General features: G+C 40.8%; 1 protein-coding gene and 1 long non-coding RNA gene across 9 annotated transcripts in view; one reads left to right on the top strand and one right to left on the bottom strand.

Annotated features, from left to right (window-relative positions):
• Positions 1 to 1,689: 1,689 nt before the first annotated feature.
• LOC128344727 (uncharacterized) lies at positions 1,690 to 11,669 on the bottom strand. The gene is made up of 3 exons (XR_008316005.1): positions 11,349 to 11,669; positions 4,076 to 4,223; positions 1,690 to 1,987 (listed from the first exon to the last, which is right to left on the bottom strand). It is a non-coding gene; the product is annotated as an uncharacterized LOC128344727 (long non-coding RNA).
• Positions 11,670 to 12,678: 1,009 nt separating this feature from the next.
• The window catches only part of QKI (QKI, KH domain containing RNA binding), a 219,823-nt gene continuing 206,609 nt past the window's right edge, over positions 12,679 to 25,892 (top strand). For 5 of the 8 annotated variants that reach the window (XR_008315984.1, XM_053295321.1, XM_053295326.1 and 2 more), the window contains exon 1: positions 12,851 to 13,126. Coding sequence is in view for 6 of the 8 variants with exons in the window: in XM_053295321.1 (XP_053151296.1) it covers positions 12,985 to 13,126 (142 nt within the window). In the remaining 2 variants the exon portion in view is untranslated. Of the gene's footprint in view, positions 13,127 to 13,254; positions 13,754 to 25,892 lie in introns of those variants that run through there. The other 3 variants (XM_053295363.1, XM_053295371.1, XM_053295361.1) reach the window with 3 other exon arrangements.

Genomic DNA, 25,892 nt, shown 5'->3' on the forward strand with positions numbered 1-25,892 from the left:
TTAGCAGTTCAAGAAAACCTAGGCTTTCATAGTTATGTCTCAATACTAAACACTGGTCAACTTTAAACTGGGAAAACTACACTACCAATGGGTATATCTTAATTTAAAGTGTCAGTATTACTTAAATTGTCAGTTTTTTAAAAGGTTGGGAATGGGATGACCAGTCTTGCATGATCTACTTTTTGTTTGACCTAGAACCTCCATGGTCCATAAATTTGTTTTAAATGTGTAAAGGAAAAATGTGTGTTCATGATCTCTGCACAGCTAAGGCATAGCTAATCCATATCAAATTGTCCTCAGTATAAATTCTTGTTTAAGAACACAAGACACTCTTTGCTGGATCAGATCAGGATATACCTAGTTCAACTTTCCTTTGCAAGGATCCTAGCAACCAGCAGTAGTGATGGGCGACTTTCCCCAGCTCATATAACATTAGTTTGGAAAGTACACCAATCTACTTCTCAATATATCAGAACTAGCTCTGCTTACTTTCTGAATCAATCCAAGGAAGGGGACCCTAAGACCTCACTAGGCAGCACACTGAGAGACATTTCCCTAATATGTAATCTAAACTACATTTTTAAAGATCTACAGCTTTTTCCAAATCTAAGAAGCTATGGTAAGCACCAGACATACTATGAACATTTTTTAAATTGTAAAATGTATCCTTGTTTCTGTAGTCTACATTGATTCGGGTTCTTCAGATACTTTCATTGTCATCCTCAGAGCTCAACTGTATTTTCTGAAACTAATCTACAGCTTTCTTTATTATGGACCCTCATAACCAATACACAAGACACAGAAATGCCATTTGGGAAGGGCAGAGGGGGAGCTTCCTCATGTTTCAAATCACATGCTTAGGAGCACCAGGTTACTATGTTATGGTGAGATATAAAATAGGGAAACAGAACAAATTGTTTTAAATACACTGCATTAAAAAACAACAACAGAATATTGAATTTACCCAAGGCCAGGCCTTGCCCCCTCCCTTCCTGAAACAGCTCCCTTCCCTTCATTGTAAGTCTCTCTAGCATTGAACTTCATCACTACTTTCTGAGTATTTGATATTAAGCTTTTGTGAGCCCAAATGTATGGAGTTGAGGATTGCTGACTTCCTCCCATCTGATGGTTACATACTGGTTATTCCTTACTGCATTCTGATTCTACCCCACCCCACCATTTCACAGAAAGTCTTCTCTGACACGTTCTTTCTCTTCTTTGCCTTCTCATTGTACATGAAAGGGCTCCATGCTACTGTTTATGCCCCTAGATTCGCACTTATGGATTCTATTGCCTTAATCTTTTATCATGAAGTATCTCTTTCCATAACATATTGTTGCTTCCCATAAATATAGGACACATCCTCCCACTCTGCACAGCTTTCTGCATGCAGGACGCTCTACTGAGCCCTCCCATCAACATCGCCGGCCCTCAACTGTGTGTGCTCTGTGCCTATTTGCTCTAATGTTTTTTTTTTCCTTCCACACTTTGCTTAAACCTCACCCAGCAGCTAGTTCCTCTGAAAGTCTCTGCTATACAACAAACTCTATGCTGAAACGTAATTTGCATTGCGACTAGTTTGAAGTGAATGTTCATCCAGAAAAGTCCTTAGCAAAGTAAATCAAAATGGCAGTGTCAATACTGAGGCTGACATAAATAATAGCCTTTGAATAAATGAAATGTAGATAGCTTTATTGGATTCAATTACATATGAAATTGGACAACTTGAAAACAAACTACAAGAAAACTGGAACACATTTATTAGGGCAACATTTTTTTAATCCCAACAGACATAAAAACAGATAGATGGGATTAGATAGGAAAATCCTATTGCACTTAAAGAACAAGTAAAATGTTTTCCATTGCCTAACAAGTTTTGAAATGGTAGCACAAAGAGCACATTTTAAAATGTCATGTCCTAGTTGTGAAAAGAAACAGTACAATTCCTGTACCACTTTCCACTGTGCCATGTTGGCTTTTGTGACTCCTAGAAAATAAAAGGAGTGAGGGAGGTAAGAGATGATGTTGAAAAGATTACTCTTCAGCAATGTGATATTAAAGCAGTCTTTATTTCCATTCCAGTATTCTAATAAAACATGTTCATCCTTCTGTAAAATTTTGCAGATTATGTAAAATTTTGCAATACCTATATTAAAAGGAGCTTTACATTAAAATACAACTATGGATAACAAAATTAGAGCACACACCAAATTGTCAAAAGGAAAATACATGTCATTTAGTTAAAATACATCTAAATGATGATCATAATAATCATATTATAGTGGGATTAACATATATGGCACACACATACAGCCTCAGCTGTTGAATATAAGGAGAAAACTTAGATGGACACCATTGCCCATCTACTGAGCACATGGAAGACCAACTTGGTCAGGGTGCAGGAGTTTGTGCAGAATGCAAAAATGAAGATACAACAGTTAGTCCTGTAACAGTGAATTATGAGAAAGGTGTACTATTTTTGTCAGGAGAATTTTTAGTGGAATTTAGAGGTGTGAGAAGGGAAGGCCAGAGAAAAGTCTGAAGTAGTCAAGGCAGGAGAAATGGCCAGAGCATTAATTATTCTTAGCTACTTTTCATAATATTATTCAAAGTAGGGAGGAGCAACGTGACTATGTAATTCAATTTTCCTCAGTGATATTTTCATGCATATAAAATCCTCAATGATGTATACTTAAAGCCTAACAAACAATAACACATGGATAGTTTTTTTTAAAGGATGAACATGTACACTAAAAAGATTTTTCTCTCTTTTTTACTGAACAACCTAAACCGCTTCTCAGGTAAGCATTCATTTTAAAATTAATACATTTTATTTCAACTTTTTTTCTGAGCTGAAGCAAGTCACATTGAGAACTGAAGAAAGCAAAGATGCAACTTTGCTCCCTTTTGTGTTTTGCTGTACAATTTTTCCCCCCTCCTGGCAAGAGATTTTAAATCTGTTTGCCTCTCTCTCTCTCTTTTTTCCATGGGAACTGTTTGGTAAGTGCCAACATTAGAGCTGACAAAGCTTTGTGTGTGTTTTCCCCCTTTGCCTGGTTTCTGTGTCTGTGTGTGCAGGCATGCATTCATTAACGTAATTCCTCAACATTCAACAACAGTGCATCATAAACCAGGGAGAAAAAAAGGCCTCATAAATATTTAGATTCTCCTGTCTACCTTCCAAACTGAAGTGAAAAAAGAGTATTTGGTAAGGACTTGGTCAAAGTTAATCTGCATGTGAACTGAAATGGGTTACAAAGGGATGAAAAGGTGGTGGAAACTAGTGTACAAACCCTCAGTCTCCAGGGGGTCATTCATCTTGTTCTTGTCAATACAATCCCACTCTCACTGCCTAGCAGCATTCTGCGCATGACCAAACAGACAGGCTTTACAAAGATAATATGGCAAAAGATGTGTGTTTTTTGTTCTATCATGTAGGGCATATTAAAAATATAAATGGATGAAAAATAGTACATACGCATTTTGTGAGAAGCAGCCCACTTTTTATGTGATTTTCTTCTTATCTGCTATCATCCTTATCTATAAACAGGTACCTTTATCTAAATCGTATGCATATATCCACAAAAAGAACCCAAGTTATAGAATTCTCAAACACCAGCAGTTACTGATGGAGGACGGAAAAACACCTTAAGTCATAGTGTCCCATGAATACAACTTTTGAATTAGTTATATGACTGATAATGTCATTCTGAAGTTATCATATGAAGGAAAAAACTGTAGAAAATAGATCTTCTCCTGTTACAGTGGTTTGACAAAAAGCACAGCAAAAATCTCTAAAGCAGAATCCTTGTATGCTCATGTAATCAATCTTATTATGATACAGACAAGAATACAAAGACAGTAACCAATACTTTTAAATTTTGTATCAAAGGAACTATGAACTGATTTGTGAAATGTGGATTCACACAGAGTTTAGTAAGGGATTATCCCAAGAACATTTGTGATGCTTGTGTAAATTATATGCCATGTAACAGACTCTAAACACACATGTAATTACATTTTACTTTATAGTAATTATAGGTTTAGCTCTATATATTCAAAAATTCCACCTCACCTGAAGTAGTCATAAGATTCCTCCTGCATTCTGGAAGCTCTGGGTTCAAGTCTCTGTTCAGCTGTGAAGCTCACTGGGTGGCCAGGTCATTATCCCGGGGCTTGACAAATCCCAGGTGCCAGGGAGCCAAGAAATTTTACCATGATTCCTAGACCAGAATATTCAGAAATATTTAATATTTTTTTGTCCTAGGCAGTCCTACTTCTGTTCTAAGTATGTTACTTATAAACAGGATAAAGAGAAACGCATTTATCCACCCCTCCATAATGTCTATCACTAAGTGTGGTAATGTTGTCCATTGTTTGGGGGCTGGTTCCTAGATCCAAAGCAAACTTGTCAAGGCCTGTGTTATCTCTCAGTCTGGTCTACCTCACAAGAAAGCTGTGGGGATATTATGCAATTATGCCATGTATGCTGGCTCAAGGTCCTGGGAAGAGAGGTGATAAATCAGTAACTTGGCTGAATGTGTGAACAATCCCCACCAAGATAAAATCTGTGTTGATTGACGTGTGTTGGCTGACTCACATATGCATATTGATAAATATAACAATCAAGTGATGAACATGTATATGTGAACCAGTTGTGCAAAGCTAGAACATCTGTTTTATTCCCTAGTATTAGGATACAACTAATAGGTAAGTGCTATTAGTGTCCATAGACTCATCTGTCCATAGATACAGTATAAAATGGCATTGACCTTCCACACCCCCTTGGCATCATATTACTAACTCATCATCAACTTGTTATCTGTTGTAATCCCCATATTTTACTGGAAGTACTGCAGTCTTATTCCCTATATTATACTTATACACTTGGTACTTCTTTCTTCTACATAATGAGATTTACAAGGAGAAGTGTAGTGTGTTATACAGCTCTTTGTAAATCTCATTTTGTTACTATGTACAATGGCTGGGCTCCAAAGAGCTCCTTAGACTCACTCAAGGGGCCTTTGCTAGTTCAATTCAAGTTCTGACTTTGCTGTTAGCGGTGTTGCTTGAACAGCTGACACCCATATCACTCGCTGCTTTCAAAAAAGCTTGTCATGTGGCATAAAAGGTTGCTATTTGAAAAAAACAAAACAAACCTAAGAACCACCCTGCTGGATTAGACCCAAGGCCCAACTAGTCCAGCATCCTGTTTCACACAGTGCCCACAAGGTGCCTCTGGGAAGCCCACAGACAGGAGCTGAGGGCATGCCCTCTCTCCTGCTGCTCCAATAGCTCTCTTGGGCTGATGCAGCAGGTAGCTGAGTTCCTTGGCTCCTGGCTTCCTTGTCAGGAAAAGAGAAATATCTACCAGGGGCTATTGAAATCTCAACATGATTTAAATGGTGGTAAGGCAGAGGATTGCTATCCAAATTGCTGGTGTAATGGAACAAAGTGGGAGATAATACATAATAGCATTGAAGAAGGGGGATGAATCACTTTTAGACAGCTGTTTTGCCATGTCAAGATTACAGGAGGGGGTTAAGTAGGAAGCTCCATTGGGAAGGAAACTCAAATTCTTTTTCTGGTACCTCTTTCTATTGGGAAGCAAAATGCTGCTATCTTTGTGTTTTTGTAGTGGATAAAACTGGAAACAGACACTCATCTATTCTACTGATGCTTTTTACTGGGTAAAGTAGGAGATTGTACACAATATGGCTGACATCCAAATTACGGCTGCACTAGTACAAAGAGCGAAACTGTGCACACTTAGGAAGCTTGCAGAGCTATGCAAAGTTGTGGCACTCCACAATGCTGTGCAACTGCTAGAGCAGGGATTCTCAACGTTGGGTCCCCAGATGTTATTGGCCTTCAATCCCCATAATCCCCAACCAAAGTTCACTGGGGCTAGGAATTATGGGAGTTGAAGTTCAATAACATCTTGGGACCCAACGTTGAGAATCCCTGCGCTAGAGTAAAACCTTATCCAGGACATATATACGGTTGTGCAATATGTTGTACAACTGGTTGGTCACATGTCAACATCTTCTGTTCATCATCAAGAACTAGGCATTTACCATTGCCTCCTCCCGCGCAGTATGAGATGATGCCTTTCAGCATCTTCCTACATCGCTGCTGCCCGATATAGTACCAGTGGGGATTTGAACCGGCAACCTTCTGCTTGTTAGTCAAGCATTTCCCTGCTGCACCAGTAGTGTATGTTTATTCCAGGTACAGTAAGAATGCAGATAAGTAAGCTTAATAGCACAACTCCATTATGACTTGTGTTGTTACAATGTTTAGGACCTTTTATGAAGGTCCTGATTAATGCTCTAAGCATTCATCAGGAACAGCCGTAAATAGTAACACAATATGTCTAGAAAACTGATCTGGAATGTTAACTTCTTGATTCTGAATACAATAATTTAGTGCAGGGCTGGAAAAATCCAAGCTGCTTGGTTGCTTACATGTTCACATAATTACATAATTACATATTAAATAATCATATTTACATGATTACATATTTAATGCCTAGACCATATGATTTTTTTCTTCCAACTAGGGCTAATGATAACTAAATTCACTGAGTGATTTGAAGTACATTCTAGTCCTGGTTTATTATCTGTCTGAGCATCCATTTTTGTTTTCAAACTGTATAATTACTTAACAGAAAAAAGGAGCTTCTTCAGGTCATTAGTTGAGTTCCCAGGCATAATTATGTGGAAGTAAGTTCCACTGAAACCAGTTAGGCTTATTTACAAGTAGTATGTTTAGGATTCAGGTACAAATCACTTAATCCCATATGAAGTGGCTAGGATGCTCCCAGATCCAAAAGACTGATTTTCTTTTGAGCGATGACAGTTGATACCTTTCATTATTGATCCTAGGACTTTACTCGCAAATATAATTTCTGGTTTAAAGTCTCTAGAAATCATAAAGGGAGAGATCCAAAGTTATCACTCCAGAAGCAAAAGTTGTGCTTAGCTAATGTCAAATAAATCATTTTAGAACATTTTAAATGCATTATCAATTCTTTGCACCTTATTAAATTTGCCTTCTCAGTTATTGCCACCAGACTTTGGAATGCTCTCCCAGTGGGCATCCATCCACTCCTCAGTCTCCATCACAGTTTTTAGAAAACAAGTGAAATTTAATGAGAGACAGAGACAATAGCTGGGGGACAGGGACTACAGAGCTGAAGCACCTTGGGATGCAGGGCTGTTCTATGGGAACTGTGTTTCACACTTAAAGGAGTGTACATATTGTATGGGGATGGGTGTTTATATTATAATAATTACCACTGTCACACAGGAGACTGACTTTCTCAACTATTGATCTAATACTAGAAGTAGACTGACAACTAAGCAAAACATGGTCACATTCAACCAAACCTTTGCCTTTTATTTAAAAAAAAAAAGGTGGGGGAGCAGGGAGACCTTAAGACAATATATGCACACTTAAAATCCTACGTTTGTAAATGAGATTGAAAAGAGAAGCTAATGTATTGCTATTGTAACACAACAACCAGCTTGTAGAGTATTAAATGTCTATCTTTACTCATGCAGTATCAACCATCACTTAAGAAACTGCTAGCAGATGAGGATTTATGTGGTGGCTTATGTGAAAAGAGTTGCAACTTTATTATATACTAGCTTAACCTATGTAGAGCATCTGCATGCTAGTACTTGATTGCTCCCCTCACCCCCTGCCACAACCCCCTCACCTCAGAGATCTCTCTACCTTCACCTGAGCTGTACTCCTGATCCTCCTCCATCCCACTCACTGCAGCGTTGCTGGTGCCTATTGGCCAAGCTGCAGCCCCCTATCCCCAGACACCTCCCCATCCTCACCTGAGCCTCACACCTGCTTCTCCTCACAGGAGCATCAGTGGCAGCGGTTGACTGGGCCCTTCCTTGCTGCTGTTATCGCCATGGCCGCTTGTTCCCCTCAAGCTGCTGACAGGCCCAGGCCCATCCCTTGCCTGCCTGCCTGCCTCCGCCAATGACCTCGGTAGCCCCAAACAGCAGCAGTGGTTGTCTGGGCCCTTCCTTGCTGCCTAGGCACCGCCATGGCCGCTCATTCCCCTCAGGCACTGACAGGCTTGGGCCCATCCCTCGCCCTTCCTCCTTTCTCTCTTCCCCTCGCTTCTTTCTTTCTTTCCCTTCCCGGGTTAACAGATCTTGTTCATCTTGTTTCCTCATCTAATTCACATAGTGGCAGCCTCCTCCTGAAGAGGCTCTTTCCTCCCTCACAACCTCTCTCTTCACAGACCCCTGCTCACTTTCTTCCTTCCAACCAGTAACAGTTGCATTCCATCTGTCAACCATCACAGGCTCCTCTTCCCTATCTGCATAGGCAATCCCCACTGCCCAATCACCACAGTGCCACAGGCTCCTCCTCCTATCTGCATATGGAATCTCCACTGTCCAATCACTATGGTGCTTCTGCTCACTCACTCTCGCTAATCTCACACAGGATTAACCACAGGTATCCCTTAGAAAATATATCTATCTATTTATGATTTGCATGATCAGATGTTTAGGAAAATTAAAAGTCAAGTAAACACTTCTAGGAAGACAGAGGAATGTTTCAAGATGCTTTGAGATCATATGTACTTCTATATTTTAATTATGCACTGTTTTAATTGTATTGTAAATGGCTTTGAGATTTTAATGAAAAGCAGAATATAAATAGAATGAATGAATGAATGAATCAATAGACTTCTGGCAGATAATCAAAATGAAGCCCGGCAGTGTGGGCACTTGCCTAGTGAGAAGCTCAAATGAAACCCATTAACCACTAGGATTATCTTGAAAAGAAATTTATAACAGAGTGTGTACACAAGTGTAAATAAGTGAAGAAAATAGCTAGATGGAAATAAACAGTTTATTTAATAAACACAGTCAGAAGATTTGCAAAGCAACAAATGAGAGAGAGAAAAAGAGCAGACCCTTTAATAAACTCTTTATTCTTAGCATTCAGACACTTTAAATGTACTTCAGAAATACACATGCATTTAAGGATGCAATCAGAGGTCTATATGAGTTCATTAATTACCTGTAATTACCTGCCAAGAACTGAAAATTGAAGAACAAAGATATAATGCATATGTTTAAGACGAAATCATTTAAAAAAAAATCCTCAGAAGGAACCGTTTGAAAACTTCAGTTTGACACTTCAGGCTTCTTTAAAAAAATCTAAAGCTGTAACTTAAGGGTATACAGCCAAGGACAATTAAGTCCAAACTAGACATGAAGGATTCAGCCACATTTGTCAATCACATCTAAAACGGAATGTGTGTGTAAATTCTACTTTCCAATATATTTTATGTACAAAAGCCATCTTCCAAAAAAACACAACTTTATATTTTATAAACAACATAATACATGTAGATATTATATAAACATGTAATGCTTTGTAACAAAATAACATTTCTATACTTCAAAATGCCATCTAATACTAATAATATAAACTGGTGACTTTTCTACCAATTTCAGGACAGAAGCTTAATTTAACATTAGCAATGAAAAGCTAATGGACATATCAGATTTATTTGGGGTGAGGCTTAAATTTTAGCTGACAGAACTCATTGTGGACTCATAGTAAAAAGATAAATATTGTAAAAATGTAGTAATTTAAAGCCTTGCCAATATTGTTCCAAGTGTTTGAAATTATATATAATCTGTTTTAGGCATATTTTTAGTGGGATACACTTCTGTATAGCTTTTCCACTGTGCATCTGAACACTTAGGAAGAAGACCTGTTGAACAAAGAACTATTTCCAAGCATGCAAAAGGCAAATTATCTTGAACTTTGAATAAAGTATACCTGGCATTCATAACAAACAAAAGTTGGACTGCTTAATGTACTTATCTGTGCCTTTTCTAGCCAGTTCCTATGCATGTTTGTTCAGAAGTCCCGCTAGGTTCAATGGGGTTTTCTTCCAAGTAAACGTGCATAGAATTGTAGGGTGTTCCTAACAGAACATGTAAAGGGGGCGGTGGGATCTCCCTCTATATGCATTCCCCTGTATGACGATGAGACAAGCATGACAGCAAAGGTTATCCCCTGCCCTCGAAAAATATGACATGGTAACATTGCGAGGAGGCACGTGGAAGGCTAATAGTCGTACTTCTACAACGATGGAAAAGAGGAGGAATCCAGTTACTTAGGTGTGGTTTGCTTCTCATCAAAGCCTCCAGGGCGGACAGTTCAAGGAAAAGAAACGCGAAACGTATCTTTTCTGGTTCTGTGCTCTCAAAACATCGCTTATATTGACAGCCTCGTAAAATGGGTATTAAAATATTGGAAAAGCAGACGGAACTTGGCATTGCTGCCGCTACGATGCACTTTAAAGCCTTGAAAAGAATCCATGCCGGCGCCCTGTGAGGTGGTTGGTGGGAGGAGAGACTAAAAATACGGGGGGCAATGCCATTTGGAGAATTAGCTAACATCATGTGTCCTTGGCACGGGAGTTCAAAGGAGGCGTTACTTATGAGACCTCGGTGTGTGCGCGCAAGTTCCCGCCTTCGTCGCCCAGGCGGAGGGTTTTGGTGGGAGTGGGAGACAAGAACTGGCTCCTGCTTAAGCCTTTTGGCTGATGCGGAATTCCTGACTGAAAGCAAAGCTCCACGGCTGTGGAGGACTCTCCCGGCTTCTACACTCTAGAAGGGGCAAACACTGAATTACAGATGCCTTTTCATTGGAGTGAATTCTTCTTAGGACTAAGAAGGCACCTCTAACCTGTTTGTTCCGGCGCGGCAGGCCGGGGGTCTTTCCCCAGCACCGGCCCTGCAAACCCTTGGCACACAGGGCGAGACAAGCCACATGTGCGCGTTCACCCCCTTTCCTCTGAAACGCGGGCGCCGTGATGCAGGGACGGGCCCCTGCAGCTGCTAGCCCCACCGTCCTCCGGGCGCTCTGGAGTGGGAGGAAAAGTTCTCCCGAACGAGGGTGGTGCCGAGGGGAAGAGGTTGAAGGCGGCCAATAAAGCCGGAGGAAAAAGCGAGCCTGGGTCTGAGAGCTTCCCTAGTGTGAGTGGGGGTGGGGTATTGGCACCAGTGCACCGGAGTAGCCCGGAACCCGCATGCACCGATGGCGATGGGCCGGCGCTGCTGCTGCTGTGTTCAAGGAGAAAACAGCGTCGCTTTATGCTAGGCACGCCGGCCCCGCTGCGCGGTGTATGATAGATGCCTCGCTTGAGCGCGAACGCTAGTCAAGCACACCACCGTTTGCCAACAGGCAAGTGTGTCACCTACCGTGTCCCTTCCTCTCCCCGCCCCCCAGCCAACTCCGTTCCCTACAGAAAAGAAACCACTTTCATTGAGCGAAGCGCTCTCTTAGGCGACCTTTAGTGCCCCTTTGGGGGATCGAAATAGCTCCTCGTGGGGCAGGTCCCCCTGTTTCCTTTCCTTCCCCCTCGGCGCAGGCGTACAACGCTCCTTTCAGCCCCGCCCCCTTCCTTTTCTACACCTCGGGAGAAGAAGAGCGGCGGTTGCCGCGACACAATTGAAAGCGCGCGCACGTACAGCAGACAGCCGCGTGCGAGTGAGAAGGACACGCTGCACGCATGCGCCTTGATAGTAAAGATCACGACGAGGACTTCCCCCCGCCAGCAGCACGTGACTGAACCCCGCCCCAGCGCAAGATCGGTGAAGTAACAAGTTTCTGGAGGACTTTCTATCTCGTGCACACAGCCTCTCGGATTTTAAATAAATAAATAAATAGGTGCGCGCGCGCGCCATAAAGGGACGCGCGCGCCAGTAGCACAGTCTCGAGCGTGAAACTGATGGTAGACAGCAGCACGAGCCCGTGTGTATGCGCGTGCCAGTTACTCAGACCAAAGCACCGCCGTATCGCGGCCGCGCGCGTGTGTGTGTTAGCGTTAGCGCCGTTGCGTTCTATTCGCCTCACACAAGTCGGGGCTCCTTCCCTTTCCCTGCCCCCACCAGTCGTCAGCCAAGTCCCAAGTCTCTCACAGGCAAGGGGCGGGGCGGGTTGAGTCCGCCAAGTGGCGCCGCTGCCGCCGTTGCTCTCGCTGATTAACGGCCGCCCCGCCCCGCCCCTGCTCCTTTGCTGCCCCCTCCCTGCCCCCTATCCCCTCCCTGCCGCCGCTTGCTGCCGCCGCCAACACAGCCTGAACTGAAGCGAACTCCAGAGCGAACTGAAGAGAAGGAAGAAGAAAACGGCGACGACGGTGAAGGAGGCGGCACCACGGTGGCAGCAGCAGCAGCAGCGCGGAGACTCGCCAGCCACAAGCAAACGGCACCAGCGGGAGGGAGGCAGGCGGAGCGGGAGGCAAGGCGGCGGCACCAGCAGCAGAAACAGCAGAAGCACCACCGGCGGCCAGGAACAGCCTTAGAAGCAGCAGTAGCGGCGGCGGGGACTCCTCGGGAAACAGCCAAGCCCCCCCCCCCGCCCCACGCTTGCTTGCCTGCCTCCCTCCCCCGCCGCGGAGACAGACCAGGGAGCAGCAGCAGCAGCGCCGAGGAGAAGGAGCCGCGATCAGCGTCTGCAGTAAGGAAGAGTAGCGAGAGAGAGGAAGAGGAGGGGAAAATACCGAAGACTGCGCCGGCCGCAGGCGCACGGCGCTGGGGAACGGCTTCCAGTGGGAGCGGCGACAGGAAGAGGGAGAAACAGCCGCGGAGGATCTTTCTACAGGCGGAGTAGAGGAAGACTAGGGCTCAGCCCTCGGCGGTCGCGACGGTGGAGGAGGGGTTGGGGGGTGGTGGTGGTCGCTGTTTTTTATCTCTCTGGGTTTTCCCCTCTGCCCGGGACCCGGCGTCTTCTGCTGGTGGCTTCTTCGTTGACGGCACCCCCCCCTTTCCCGCTCCCTCCTTCTTCTCCTCCCCCAATTTTAGGGGGGAAGAGGCCTCCCCCCGACCCACAACACACCCCGTCTCTTCCCGCCTGGCGGGCGCCCAGTGCGGTGGTTGGGCGAGTGCTGGTGCGGGCGCTCGCTCGCTCTCTCCGCGCGTTTGGAATATGGTTGGGGAAATGGAAACCAAGGAGAAGCCCAAGCCGAGCCCCGATTACCTGATGCAGCTGATGAACGACAAGAAGCTCATGAGCAGCCTCCCTAACTTCTGTGGGATATTCAACCACCTCGAGAGGCTCCTGGACGAAGGTAAAATGGAAGTGGGGTGAGAAATCCCCCCAAAAGCAACTCTCTTCCCTTGCGACTGTGAGGGGGTGGGGAAAACATGGTGCTTTCTTCCTCTTCCCCCATCTCGTCCCACAACTTGGGCCTCAAATCTACCAAGATTCATCCCATTTCTGTCCAAAAAATGAGGGTTGTCTCACCCCCGCCCCCGCCCCAACAAAGAGAAGTCTCTCTACCGAAGTTTCGGCCTTTGGTGGCGGGGGTGGGGGGAGGAACTGAGAGAGGGGATGAAGTAGCTGTTCTTTTCTATATAGGTGCTACTTAGTCTGGGGGGAAAGCAGCCGCCACATTGAGGAAAGAAGTAGGTGGGCGGGGGGAAGAAAGCAGCCCAAGAGGATTTTGGAGTGGTAGGAGAAGGGAGTTTTAAGACTCTTAACCTCACATGAAAAAGTACGAAGTACGAAGTGGGCCTGGTGGCTTGAGTTCTTGAATTAGCCTTGAAACCTAGAGAAAGGAGAAATGGGCGTTCTTGTTGTTGAGATCTGGCCCTGGGAGGTGGCTGAAACGTATTGACAAGACCTGAGGGCTGAGTTCTTTTCTCCCTTGTTGAGCAGTTTCTCGGCTTCAAGAAGACTGAACTGCCTCAACTTTGTGAGTAAACAGACCGAACTTGTTCACTAGCTATTACCTTGGAAAAGTTCGCGTTGCTTTTTGGAATTAGTTGAAACGGGTGTCTGTGGTGTTGCAGAACACGCTGCAGTTCCAGGCCATACATTTAATTTCAACTTCTTCTCCCCCGCGCCCCCACTTCCTCGACTTATGAGGGTGCAAACTGAAAGCCGTATTTGTGGTGTAACTCATTTCTGTAGTCTTCAAAGATTCATACCTAATTGCTTTATGGATTTGGATGGCTTGAAGATAATTGCTGCCAAAGGCTTCACAAACTATTGTGTCGTATTTTCTTAATGTTTTGTGTTGAATCCTGGATGTTGATGCATTTCTAATCAAAACTGTATCCTAGGAATTCATGGTTTAGTTCTAGAGTTTTTAAGGAGATATGAAAACCCGAGTAATTGTCAGTGTTCGCTATTTAGATATGAAATACATGTTGACATTGAATTTTAGTTTGGGTTATTCCATTGGGAAGAGTTTTTAATGCAGAGCTCTTGTACTTGACAGAAATTTGCTTACACTGGGAATGCTGTGTTTAACACTCATTTGAAGCAAATGACTGTGGGTTGTAAATCAACAATTGGATTTTTTATTTCTTACTCATTGTTAGCCGTCAAAATGATATTTAGGAAGTAGCTTCATATGGTAAACAACTTAATTTCAGACTACTGAACCTTCTTTTAAGAAATGAGTTGGAAAATAGCTTCTAAAGTAAGGAAATTGAATACAGTTATAACAATGGACTTCTAAAGTTCCCGAATCATCAAAGTTTGATCTGGGAAGGGAGGCAACAGTGACTTTGTCACAAGAACAAAAGAGCGTAACATTTCTGGTGTCAGGAGGATATTGGAAGAAGAATAATTGGGGTCACTGCACCTTTTGAATGTGGTATAACCTTTTAGCTTTGGAAGTTTTGTGTGAACTGGGGTATTTTTTGTAAGCAGGGGTATTTTTTGTAAGTCCAAAACAAGGACTGGAAAGATATCTAATATAGCAGTCAAGCTTATTGTCGTCATAGGTTTACTTCCCTCACTCTCAACCTTTTCTGGGTAGCTCAAGGAAAAAAATTCAACTGCCCCTTTAAATCATTTTACCTTTTCCTGTTTGTGTTGGCTTCTAAGTGGAAGAACTGCGAAGGCTGAAAACTTTCTGGAATGTGTTTTTTTTTTTAAAGTTGCATGCAAATTTGGTGAATGATCTAAATGTTTTAATATTTGAACACTAAGGGGCGCCAGTTCTTTCTTTTTGTAAAATGGCTTAAAACCTTACATGTTTTTCAAGCCTTTATGCCAAAATCAGCAATCTTATTGTAGAATTAAACACATGTTGAGGTTAAATAATAAACATATTTACACATAATGGGATTTAAGCATTTTTGGATGATGGTACAATATTCTCTCCCCCCCCCCCGCAATACTATGAAAATGTTTGTGCAACTTCTGTTAAACAATGAAGTACTGTAAAATGTGTAAATATTGATGATTTAACAGCTTATATCATTTTCATTGAGACTTTATGGATCTTACATGTGCATCCAAGCTTCTAAAGAAACATTAAAAGGTTTCTTTAACCTTTTTGCAACGTGATATTTTTGTCCTAAGCAAGAGGGGGAAAGTTACTAGGTAACTGTAGAGCTTGGACCACTGCTTCTAAGAATACTTATATACATACCACTTTTCAACAATAAGATTCTAAAAGCAATTTACATTGCAAAATAAATGAAATTACCTGTCCCTAAAGACCTACTTGTTTGGCCTGGCCTTCCACGGCTTTTAAATGGTTAAGTATTTTTAATTGGTTTTAAATGGCTCTGAACTGTGTTAGATTTGCTTTTATATTTTAATAATAATAATAATAATAATTCAATTTCTATATTTTGATTTGTTTTAAATGGTGTTTTGTATTTTACTTGTTGTGCACCTCCCAGAGCCTTTGGAGAGGGCAGTATAGAAGTGTAAAATAAATAATAAAGCCAGTTACAACAAAAACAAACAATAATTATGAAAAAGGGAAATACTAGCAAACAGCTGCTGAAAAAGATGCTATGTTTGGATGAACTGGGGGAACTGCCATCTCTGCTAAACGAAAGCAAACCACCTTTTAAAAGGCACCTCTGTCCAGTTAGTGGTTATTGCACAGTTTTTCTAATGCTTCTGCACTATTGATGATTTTTTTGCTCTAACATTATTGGTACTGTGTTTCTACTTTTTAAGCTTTAGAAAAAAGTTTAGCAAGCAAAAACTTATTAACTAGGTTAATTTTACTTCTGTATATGCTTAATTTAAAACTATAGATTCCTTGTTTCTCTATAAAGGCTCATTATAAGGATAAATATGTATTTATAGACTTTAGCCAAAATACTTTACATCTCACTGTATGACATATAGTGCTTTGAATACTCAAGGATTCAGAGTGTGTTCAACAGTTTGCTCTTTTTTGATGCAAACTTTCTTAATTGTTAAATCCCAATTTGTAAATAACATATTTGATAGCAAGGATAGAAAACCTTTTCTATTGGTTTACATTGGCCTTTAAGAAGTAGGGAAAGAGCTTTTCCTAACTTAGAAGAGGTTTTATTTCCAGTTTGCTAAAAGTATTATTTGTGACTTACACATTTTCAGAATGTAAAATCCTATTTTTATATAAGTGGGAACATGTTGAATTTATCTTGTTTCTGATCCAATCATGTTATTAATCTAGGGATTAAATGTTTAATAAAGCTCTTGGTGAGTGATCCAAATGTCACCATCAAATAACAGTTGGATGTTGGCAAAGATATATTCAAAGCTTGTTCATGTAAGACTTTTATACTTGGAAGTCTAAGCTCAGTTAGCAGTTTCATTGATATTTTTGGGACTTGCTCAGAAATATGCTTGGTGTAGGGTCTCCCAGTGAATGCTGAACTTTAATAAGGGAAATGAGTGCAGATTTTGTACTATTAGACATAGGATGTTTCATTTTAGTTTCACAACTAATGCTGCTTCCATATGGGGTATGCATCAACAGAAATAAGCCCCGCTTTGAATGTATTGATTCTGAAAACCCGCATTTCTGAATTCTGCATTTTAACCAGTTGTAAATGCTGCCCCAGATCATTCAATATACAGAGCAATTTCTTAAGTACACACACTGAAAATAATACCATGCTTTAGAAAACTCTATTTCTTGGTACTGCAGAAACTATAGTAAGTTGTACTGTAGTCATAAATGTCCGGATACAGATAATTTCCCTCATTAATTTTATTTGCTGTTTATCTCAAAGCAGACAGTTCTGAAATAGATTTTTGAAACTTGTTTTGTGTTTAAGTGGTGTCTCTCATCTAATTGTATTGGTGACTATGATGTACTGTATCAAAAGAAAAGGGTTTCAGAATCAGTCCCAACATTTGTTTTAATACTTCTAGAACAGTTGTGCTCTAAAACTAGCTGCTTAGGTTAAGCAATCTTGATAATTTAGTACATCTGTAGGAACTGTTTGTTTGCACTCTAAGAGACCTTTTCTTCAGTTACATTTAAAAGCTTCTAGCAAACTGGAAAATCAATGTACAGTTCTGAAAAATTTTGATCTAAGTAGTATTTTGCATAAACGTTTTAAGTGATAGTCCCTTGTAGCAAAACATAATTAGTCCCCTTCCTCCAGCAAAACAGAACATAAATATCATTGAACTTTATTCTTTGACCCTATTTAAAATGTATGTTCATATCAATTTTTTGGTGAGCAATGGGACAGCCTATAATCCTGAAGAGCAGAAGGGCTTAAAATTCTCTTGAAATCACTTTGCTTTTGTGTTAGAGCCTTTTGAGTCTCGTTCCTTACAACTTCTCTCTGTGGGAAGACTTTTGTCATGATTCCTATTATAAAAAACAAACATTCACTCTCAGAACAGGCATCCATGTGAATTTTTTAGGAAAGATAAGTGATCAGGAATCCTGCCCTCGCAGGCTCTCTCCTCTCCCCCCCTCCCCAACAGCATATATGATCAGTTTTGATGTTTTTTCTATAGGAATTATTCACATAATTTGTTGTATGAAAGCTTATATAGGAACAGGCTTTTGGACTCTCAACCTTCTCCCTTCAAAAGAGGCCATTCTAACTTTAATAACGTATACCCCTATATTTGCACACTTAAACAGAAAATAAGAAACTTGCCTGCCTTTGCTCATCCAATAGTAGCACAAGCTTGGACCTGGAATACTCAGTAAACTGATAAATAAAATCCTCATAACAACTTGGATTCTTGCTGCTTTTGGTCCCTCCTACTTCCTAGGAATTTGAGGTCCTGACTGCTAATCTTTTCCTTGACAAAGGTTTGTTTTACCCTGTGGAAGTAAAAAGCAAGGTTTGAGATCTTGTGTAGGTCCCTTACATTGTAGACTGAATTCAGATCTCCAACTGCTATAAATACCACAATGAAACAAAAGCCACAATGTACGTACATCAGAACAAAGCTATTCTACCCTTTGAGAATGATTTAAAATGTACAGGCTTCCCACAAGGTAATACAATTAAAGAAAATCCCATTTTTCATTCGCATGATTTTTACCAGTTTACTAAACACTGTTACTCAAGTTCAAGAATAATTACAGCAGTAGAACATCCTTTCAAAATTGCTACACCTTTATGGACTGTGATGTGGTGTACCAGTTGACATGGTCCATTTTGGTCACTTATATTCTGTCACAGGAAACTTTGGGATTGAATGCCATTTCTGATTAATGGGGAAAAGTCGATAGGCATTCAAGTTTCCAAAAACATTCCACATACTTTGTTGCTGGTGTTGAAGTAGTCAACACTAAAACGTTTATAACTAAACATATTATTATTATTATTATTATTATTATTATTATTATTATTATTAATAATTCAATTTCTTAAAGGATATGCCAACTGCCAACTACCCCCCCCCCAATTTAAACTGGGACCATTTTATCTACAAAGTAATTTTGGATGTATGCAAACATAGAGTATAAATCCTAATTTACTTCTGCTTACGCTTCCAGGAAACTGTCAATAATATATTTGGTAGAATTATTAAATGGGGGGGGGGTAGTTGGCAGCCAGACCAATGCATGCACAAATAATGTTTTGGGTGGGCAACAGGGAATATGCCCATTTCTCTTCCCCTCTGCTGGCCACTGTGCCTCCTGAAAATATGTCCCTGTGGATCCGGCAAGCCTGAGGGATATATTTTTGGAAGGCATAGGGACTGTAGAGTGAAGAGGCTATCGATGAAAAATTGCACCTCTTCCATGCCGTATGAAAATTATTCTTTGGCATATGCATTGTTAGTCTGGAAGTCAGCTAGTTTATTTTTAAAGTGGTTCCAAAGTAAACTTTTAAATGCTACCATTATTCATAAATGTGGATTAAGATTTCTATTGTCAGACTTGCAATTCAAATTTAGGTTTACACAGCTTTTCTATCTGATAATTTTTTAACTTGGTTTGGAAATTCATAATTGGAATTTATAGAAAGATGGAAGTCACAAAATTCATGTGAATATTAGAAGAAAATTGGTATGCTTTTCTTTCTGTAAGTGTTTGAAATACGTGTAGTTACGGTTTGGAGACATTATAATATAGCATCAATAACATTAAAAAACACAAAAGCTTACATAAATTATCTTCTAGTATTGTGACAAAGGGGAAACCTGATACATTAAAAATCTAAAATAGTTAAATGTGTATTCTTGGTTGAAATATCTACAACTTTTCATTGAAGCTTTACACGCCACTCCTTTTCAGAATTGCATATGCTTGACTGATACAGATCTGCGGAATAAGATATGCCTTTTGAAAGACTAATTGAAACTATCTTAAGTCCAGTTCAAATTGTATGTTGGATTCAATACACTGATTGACTAAGAAATACCATAATTCTCTGCATAGTGGAAGAGGTTATTGCTGATCAATTAATCTAGTTGAAATATAACACTCATGTAATGTTGGTAACCCATTGGAACTATTGTGACAGAAGCTAAGAAAAATGCTTCCATAGGCAGATGAATGATTTTATAAGATTTCTTAATTAAAAGGAGAGCTAACGAGAATCATTTCAGTTTATTTCATTGATAATCTAAATTGGCAGTTGTACACTACTGAAATTTGGGATACATTGATTAATGCTTTGGAGACAACACTTTACATGCCTATAGTCAAATTAGTTTAAAGTGCTCTGCACATCTAGGGTATTTTAATTTTAGGGGCAAATGGTGTAAATTCCTGTATTTGTTCTAATTTACCTGGCAGTGACCAACATCCCCACTAAAGATTTATTTATTTTTATTTTTTGCATTTTATATCCTGCTGTTCCTCCAAGGAACACAGAGCGGTGTACCACGTAAGTCTCTCCTCACAACAACCCTGTGAGGTAGGTTAGGTTGAGAGAGAAGTGATTGGCCCAGACTCACCTAGCAAGTATCATGGCTGAATGGGGATTTGAACTTGGGTCTCCCCTGTCCTAGTCCAGCACTCTAACCCTCATAGCATTTAGTAATCCAGAGCTGTGCTGAGTGCTCAGGGGGAGCAATGTTTGCTGACACCCCCCCCCCCGAAAGCACTATTTAACACATGAAAATATGTACCTGAGGGGGCAAGAAGTTGAGAGAGCAGTGAAAACTGCTCCCCTGCCTGCACAGCATGCTTCTGGATTACTAAATGCTGCAGAGACGCTTAGCACGCAGTGCTTCTGTATCATTAGTGAGTGTTCTTGTAGCTAGGAATTTTAAGAATACTATTTTTTTTTTTTAAATGCCGTGGCTCATTAATTTTGGTATTCTGAATTAGCAAGGGGGTAATGCTAAATTTTTGTGTTAAGGCTTTAGAATATAACTCTAGAAAATTATGAAAATGTATTGCTTCAGTATAACTGTGTATAGCTACCAGCATTGCTGTGTAGCAAAGTTTATGTGTATTTCAGGCGGCTATCTTGGTTTTTCTTGAAATTAGCTTTTTTGAAATGCAAGCTTGAAATGCAAGTTTGAAATTGATATAATTCTTTGAGAAAATTACAATTCTTAATTTGGTGTCGGTAAAAATTTGGGAGAAGTAACTGTTCAGCGGTTCTAACAACAAGAACAAAAAGGTCTGTGTTGCTGCAAAATATTAATTTATGATTTCAGGAGCCTTCATAGGTTAGAATGGCATTTTTCAACTGGTGTGCCATGCTCACCTTCTCTTGAGTCAGCTGCAAAAGAAGGGAGTTGCCTACTTTTCCCGCTGACTCACCCCTTAATGCACTGGGAAGCTAGCACCCACTTCTTGATGCATAAAGGAGCAAGTGAGCTGCAGAAGTCAAGAATTTAAGCTCCAGCATTTGCAGCTGATTCACTTCTTCATTAGGAAGGGGCACCTCACTCCTTGCATGATGGGGCAAGTCAGCTCCAAATGCAGGAAGTTGAAACTTCCTGTATTTGTGTGCCCCATCCCCATTTAAGTGTGCTCTCCGGTGGGTGGGTGGAGATTGGGAAACACTGGGTTAGAGCATTTCACCCCTCAAATGTGTGAAACTTATCAGGAAGATCATATGTGGGAGGGAGGGAATAGCTGATGAAAAACAGTTTTTGTTGCCAGAAGTTTTTATTTTTCATTTTTCAGTATACAGCGAGTTTTTGTTTGGGGACCCAAAAATCAACCAAATCTGAGGAGTTTAGGCATGGTAAACCACTTTTAAATCTGCTTTTGAACATTCCCACAATCTGTGGAGTGGTATGAGAGCATTTTGGTGAATTGTCCCTATCCACACCTGGAAAGTCATTTCCACACAGTGGGAAACAACTTGCCTATCAAGCATGAGGTTGCCGGTTCGAATCCCCACTGATATGTTTTCCAGACTATGGGAAACACCTATATTGGGCAGTAGCGATATAGGAAGATGCTGAAAGGCATCATCTCATACTGCACAGGAGATGGCAATGGTAACCCCCTCCTGTATTCTACCAAAGAAAAACCACAGGGTTCTGTGGTTGCCAGGAGTCGACACCAACACGACGGCACACTTTACCTTTACTCATTAGTTAGGATCAGATGTCTTCCTTTGCTACTGTATGTCAAGAAAAATTGGTCTAATAAAAAAAAAATCATTTTTTAAAAAAGGTGAATAATTGTCAGTGTCCATTAAGCTGATTGCGTATGCTTTAGCGGTATTAAAATCTCATGCTGCTTTTACCAAGTCTCATATTGTGAATTATGATTTATATGAAAATTAGCAGATTTATTTCCCCCCTACTGAACTGTCTTCTGGTTTTATATATCGTATCCTGTATTTCTGTTGTGTTCTGTTTCATAATAAAACTGAAATGTATTGGGAACTAAGAGAATATCATGTTTCAGTTGTGTTGCTTTCCATTAAAAAGTAGGAGAAATCTAAAATACTGAGAAGTGTGGGACGACTTAGATGTGAATGGCAAAGCAATTTGTAATATCTGTATTAAGGTACTCTTGTATGAATGTTAGAGGCTTTTAATTGCAGATTTGAAACTTAGCATTGCCAGGCAGGCTCTAAAAGATAAGAGTTCAGTTTTTTAGACGTAAAAAAGCTTTACTACTTTTAGGGAACAGAAGGTTAGTTAGAAAGTACTACACTTGCATATATTGATATGTGGCAAGAAGTATTAACTTAGGTTTCTTCAAAAACTCATATGAGATATAGGGTTCTTCTGGCGTAATGAGTGAAGTTATGCAATGAATGCATTCTTACTATTATTATTTTAATTTATTTTAATTTATTTTAATTTATTTTAATTTATTTTAAATTTAATTTAATTTAATTTACTAACATACATATTTTTATACCGTCCCAAACTTGCGTTTCTGGACGGTTTACAACTAAAATAATTTAAAAGATAAAATCAATTGAATAATTAAAATCACTAACATTAAATTCATTTAAAACCAACATTAAAAAATTAAAACCATAAATTAATTAAAAGCCTGGGTGAATAAATGTGTCTTCAATGCCTTTTTTTAAGTTGCCAGAGATGAGGAGGCTCTTATTTCAAAAGGGAGTGCATTCCAAAGTTCAGGGGCAGCAACGGAGAAGGCCCATTCCCGAGCAGCCGCCAAACGGGTTGGCGGCGACCACAGACGAACCTCTCCAGTTGCTTCATTTCACAATAATATTATAGAATGGTAAAATAGTAAAGTATTATAGAATAGTAAAACTAACCATGCAGATTATGTTGAATCAGTTTTTTCAACCAGGTCTTGGAATTCTGTCTCAGAATGGTCACTTGTTTGCCTCATAAACTCTGAGGCAGATCATGTCTTCAGTGTTGCGATGTTAGGGGAATACTTCAGCATGGAGGCCATGTACTTCTGCCCACAATGACTATTAACACCTGATGTCTCAATCTTCATGTGTTAGCCATTGCAACATCCCATGACAATGGGCTCCTTGTCAATTGTATGCTATGTATAACACACTTCATTTTGTTTGTTTTAAAACTTATGCCTATTACTTGATGACTGGGCCCTGTATTTTGAGAGTTTCAGAGCTAGTGTTGTAGTTAAGAGTGAGTTGTTAAATCACTATTTCAAATACTTTTTAGCTATATATTTGCTGGATGGCCTTGGACAAGTAACTTTCTCAGCCTTACCTTTCCTCTTGTAATATTGGGATTAGATGGATTTTCCTTGCAGGATGGCTGTTGTGATTACTGTAATATGCTAAGTGTCAAAAGCACTTAAGAAAAGCACTATGTAAATCTTCCTCTACTTCTTCTAAACACAATACTGCCATGTATTTTTATGCTATCTACCTTTATACACCCTGCCTGATATAAATTTGAGATGATACAGAAGGCAACCTTGCTCAGTGCCCTCCGAAGAGAAGCCACTTGAAAACCTTTTTAAAATTAAAACCAAGATGTTAGGTTTCCTTGCTCATAGTTCGATGCAGTGGTGTTCTCCCCCCCCCCCTTTTCGTCTGTGTACGGAAAGAGTTTTGTTCTGGGCAGCAGTATCAAGGCATTGTGTGCGCACATGTGTTCTGAGTGGGGTCTTCCTGATTCAACTTGAGCGGGATTTAAAATTAACTGAGTGGACATAAAAAACTTTGTGAGCATGCACACGCCCTAGAGGGAACACTGGTTAGATGTGCCATAAGTTATAAGAACATAAGAACAGCCCTGCTGGATCAGGCCCAAGGCCCATCTAGTCCAGCATCCTGTTTTGCACAGTGGCCCACCAGATGCTGCTGGAAGCCACAGGCAGGAGCTGAGAGCATGCCCTCTCTCCTCCCGCTACTCCCCTGCAACTGGTACTCAGAGGTATCCTGCCTTTGAGGCTGGAGGTGGCCTTTAGCTCTCCAAGTAGTAGATGATGATAGACCTCTCCTCCATGAAGTTATCCAAACCCTTCTTAAAGCCATCCAGGTTGCTGGCTATCACCACATCTTGTGGCAGAAAATTCCACAAGTTATGCGTTGTGTGAAAAAGTACTTCCGTTTGTTGGTCCTAGATTTTCTGGCAATCAATTTCATGGGATGACCCCTGGTTCTAGTGTTGAGAGAAGGAGAATATTTTCTCTCTATCCACTTTCTCCCCGTAGTCGTCTTTTTTTCTAAACTAAAAAGGCCCAGGTGTTGTAGCCTTGCCTCATAAGAAAGGTGTTCAAGTCCCCTGATTCATCTTGGTTGCCCTCTTCTGCACCTTTTCCAGTTCTACAATGTCCTTTTTTAGATGTGGTGACCAGAATTGTACGCAGTACTCCCAAGTGTGGTTGCACCATAGTTTTGTATAAGGGCATTATAATATTAGCTGTTTTATTTTCAGTCCCCTTCCTACCGTAATTAATTGGCTTTTTTCACAGCTGCCACACATTGAGTCGACACTTTCAACGAGCTGTCCTTCATGACCCAACATCCCTCTCCTGGTCAGTCACCTACAGCTCAGATCCCATCAGCGTATACTTGAAGTTGGGGTTTTTCGTCCCAATGTGCATCACCTTACACTTGCCAACATTCAACCGCATTTGCCACTTTGTCGCCTACTCCACCAGTTTGGAGAGATCCTTTTGGAGCTGCTCACAATCCGTTTTGAATTTCACTACCCGAAAGAGTTTGGTATCATCTGCAAATTTGGCCACCTTGCTGCTTACTCCTGCTTCTAGCTCATTTATGAATAAGTTAAAAAGCACCGGTCCCAGTACAGATCCCTTGGGGACCCCACTTCTTACTTCCCTCCATTGTGAAAACTCTCCATTTATCCCCATCCTCTGTTTCCTGTCCTTCAGCAATCCACATATGTGCTTGTCCTCTTATCCCATGACCACCAAGTTTCCTCAGGAGTCTTTGATGAGGAACTTTGTCAAAAGCTTTTTGGAAGTCCAGGTAGACTATGTCAACTGGATCACCTTGATCCACACACTCGTTGACAGCCTCAAAGAACTCCGAAAGGTTGGTGAGGCAAGATTTCCCTTTGCGGAAGCCATGCTGGTTCATTCCCAGCAGGGCCTGTTCTTCTAGGTGCTTTACAATTTTATCCTTGAGGATGCTTTCCATCAATTTGCCTGGAACAGACGTTAAGCTAACTGGCCAGTAATTTCCCGGATGGCCCTTGGATCCCTTTTTGAAAATCGGTGCTACATTTGCTACTTTCCAGTCCTCTGGTACAGAGCCCGATTTCAGGGATAAGTTATGTTTTTGCAAGGAGGTTGGCAGTTTCACATTTGAGTTCTTTGACGATTCCTGGATGGATGCTATCCGACCCTGGTGATTTGTTAGTTTTCAGTTTTTTCCAGACAGTTTAGAACATCTCTTATCACTTCTGTCTGACTCAGTCCTTAGCCTCCATCTCTGAAAAGCCTGTTTCAGGAACAGGTATATGCTCAGTATCCTCTGCTGTTGAAACGGACTCAAAAGAACTCATTTAGCTTCTCTGCAACCTCCATATCCTCCTTAATAATCCCTTTCACTCCCTCATTGTTTAATGGTCCAACCTCCTCCCTGGCAGGTTTCCTGCATCTGATGTACTTAAAGAAGTTTTTGTTATTCCCCTTGATAGTTTTGGCTAAATGTTCCTCAAACTCTCTTTTTGCCTCCCTTATTGTCACCTTGCATTTTTTTTGGCCAGAGTTTGTGTTCCTTTCTGTTCTCCTCATTTAGGCAGGCCTTCCAATT

The sequence above is a fragment of the Hemicordylus capensis genome, chromosome 1 (genome assembly GCF_027244095.1).
Source record: "Hemicordylus capensis ecotype Gifberg chromosome 1, rHemCap1.1.pri, whole genome shotgun sequence".
Taxonomy (NCBI): Eukaryota; Metazoa; Chordata; class Lepidosauria; order Squamata; family Cordylidae; genus Hemicordylus; species Hemicordylus capensis.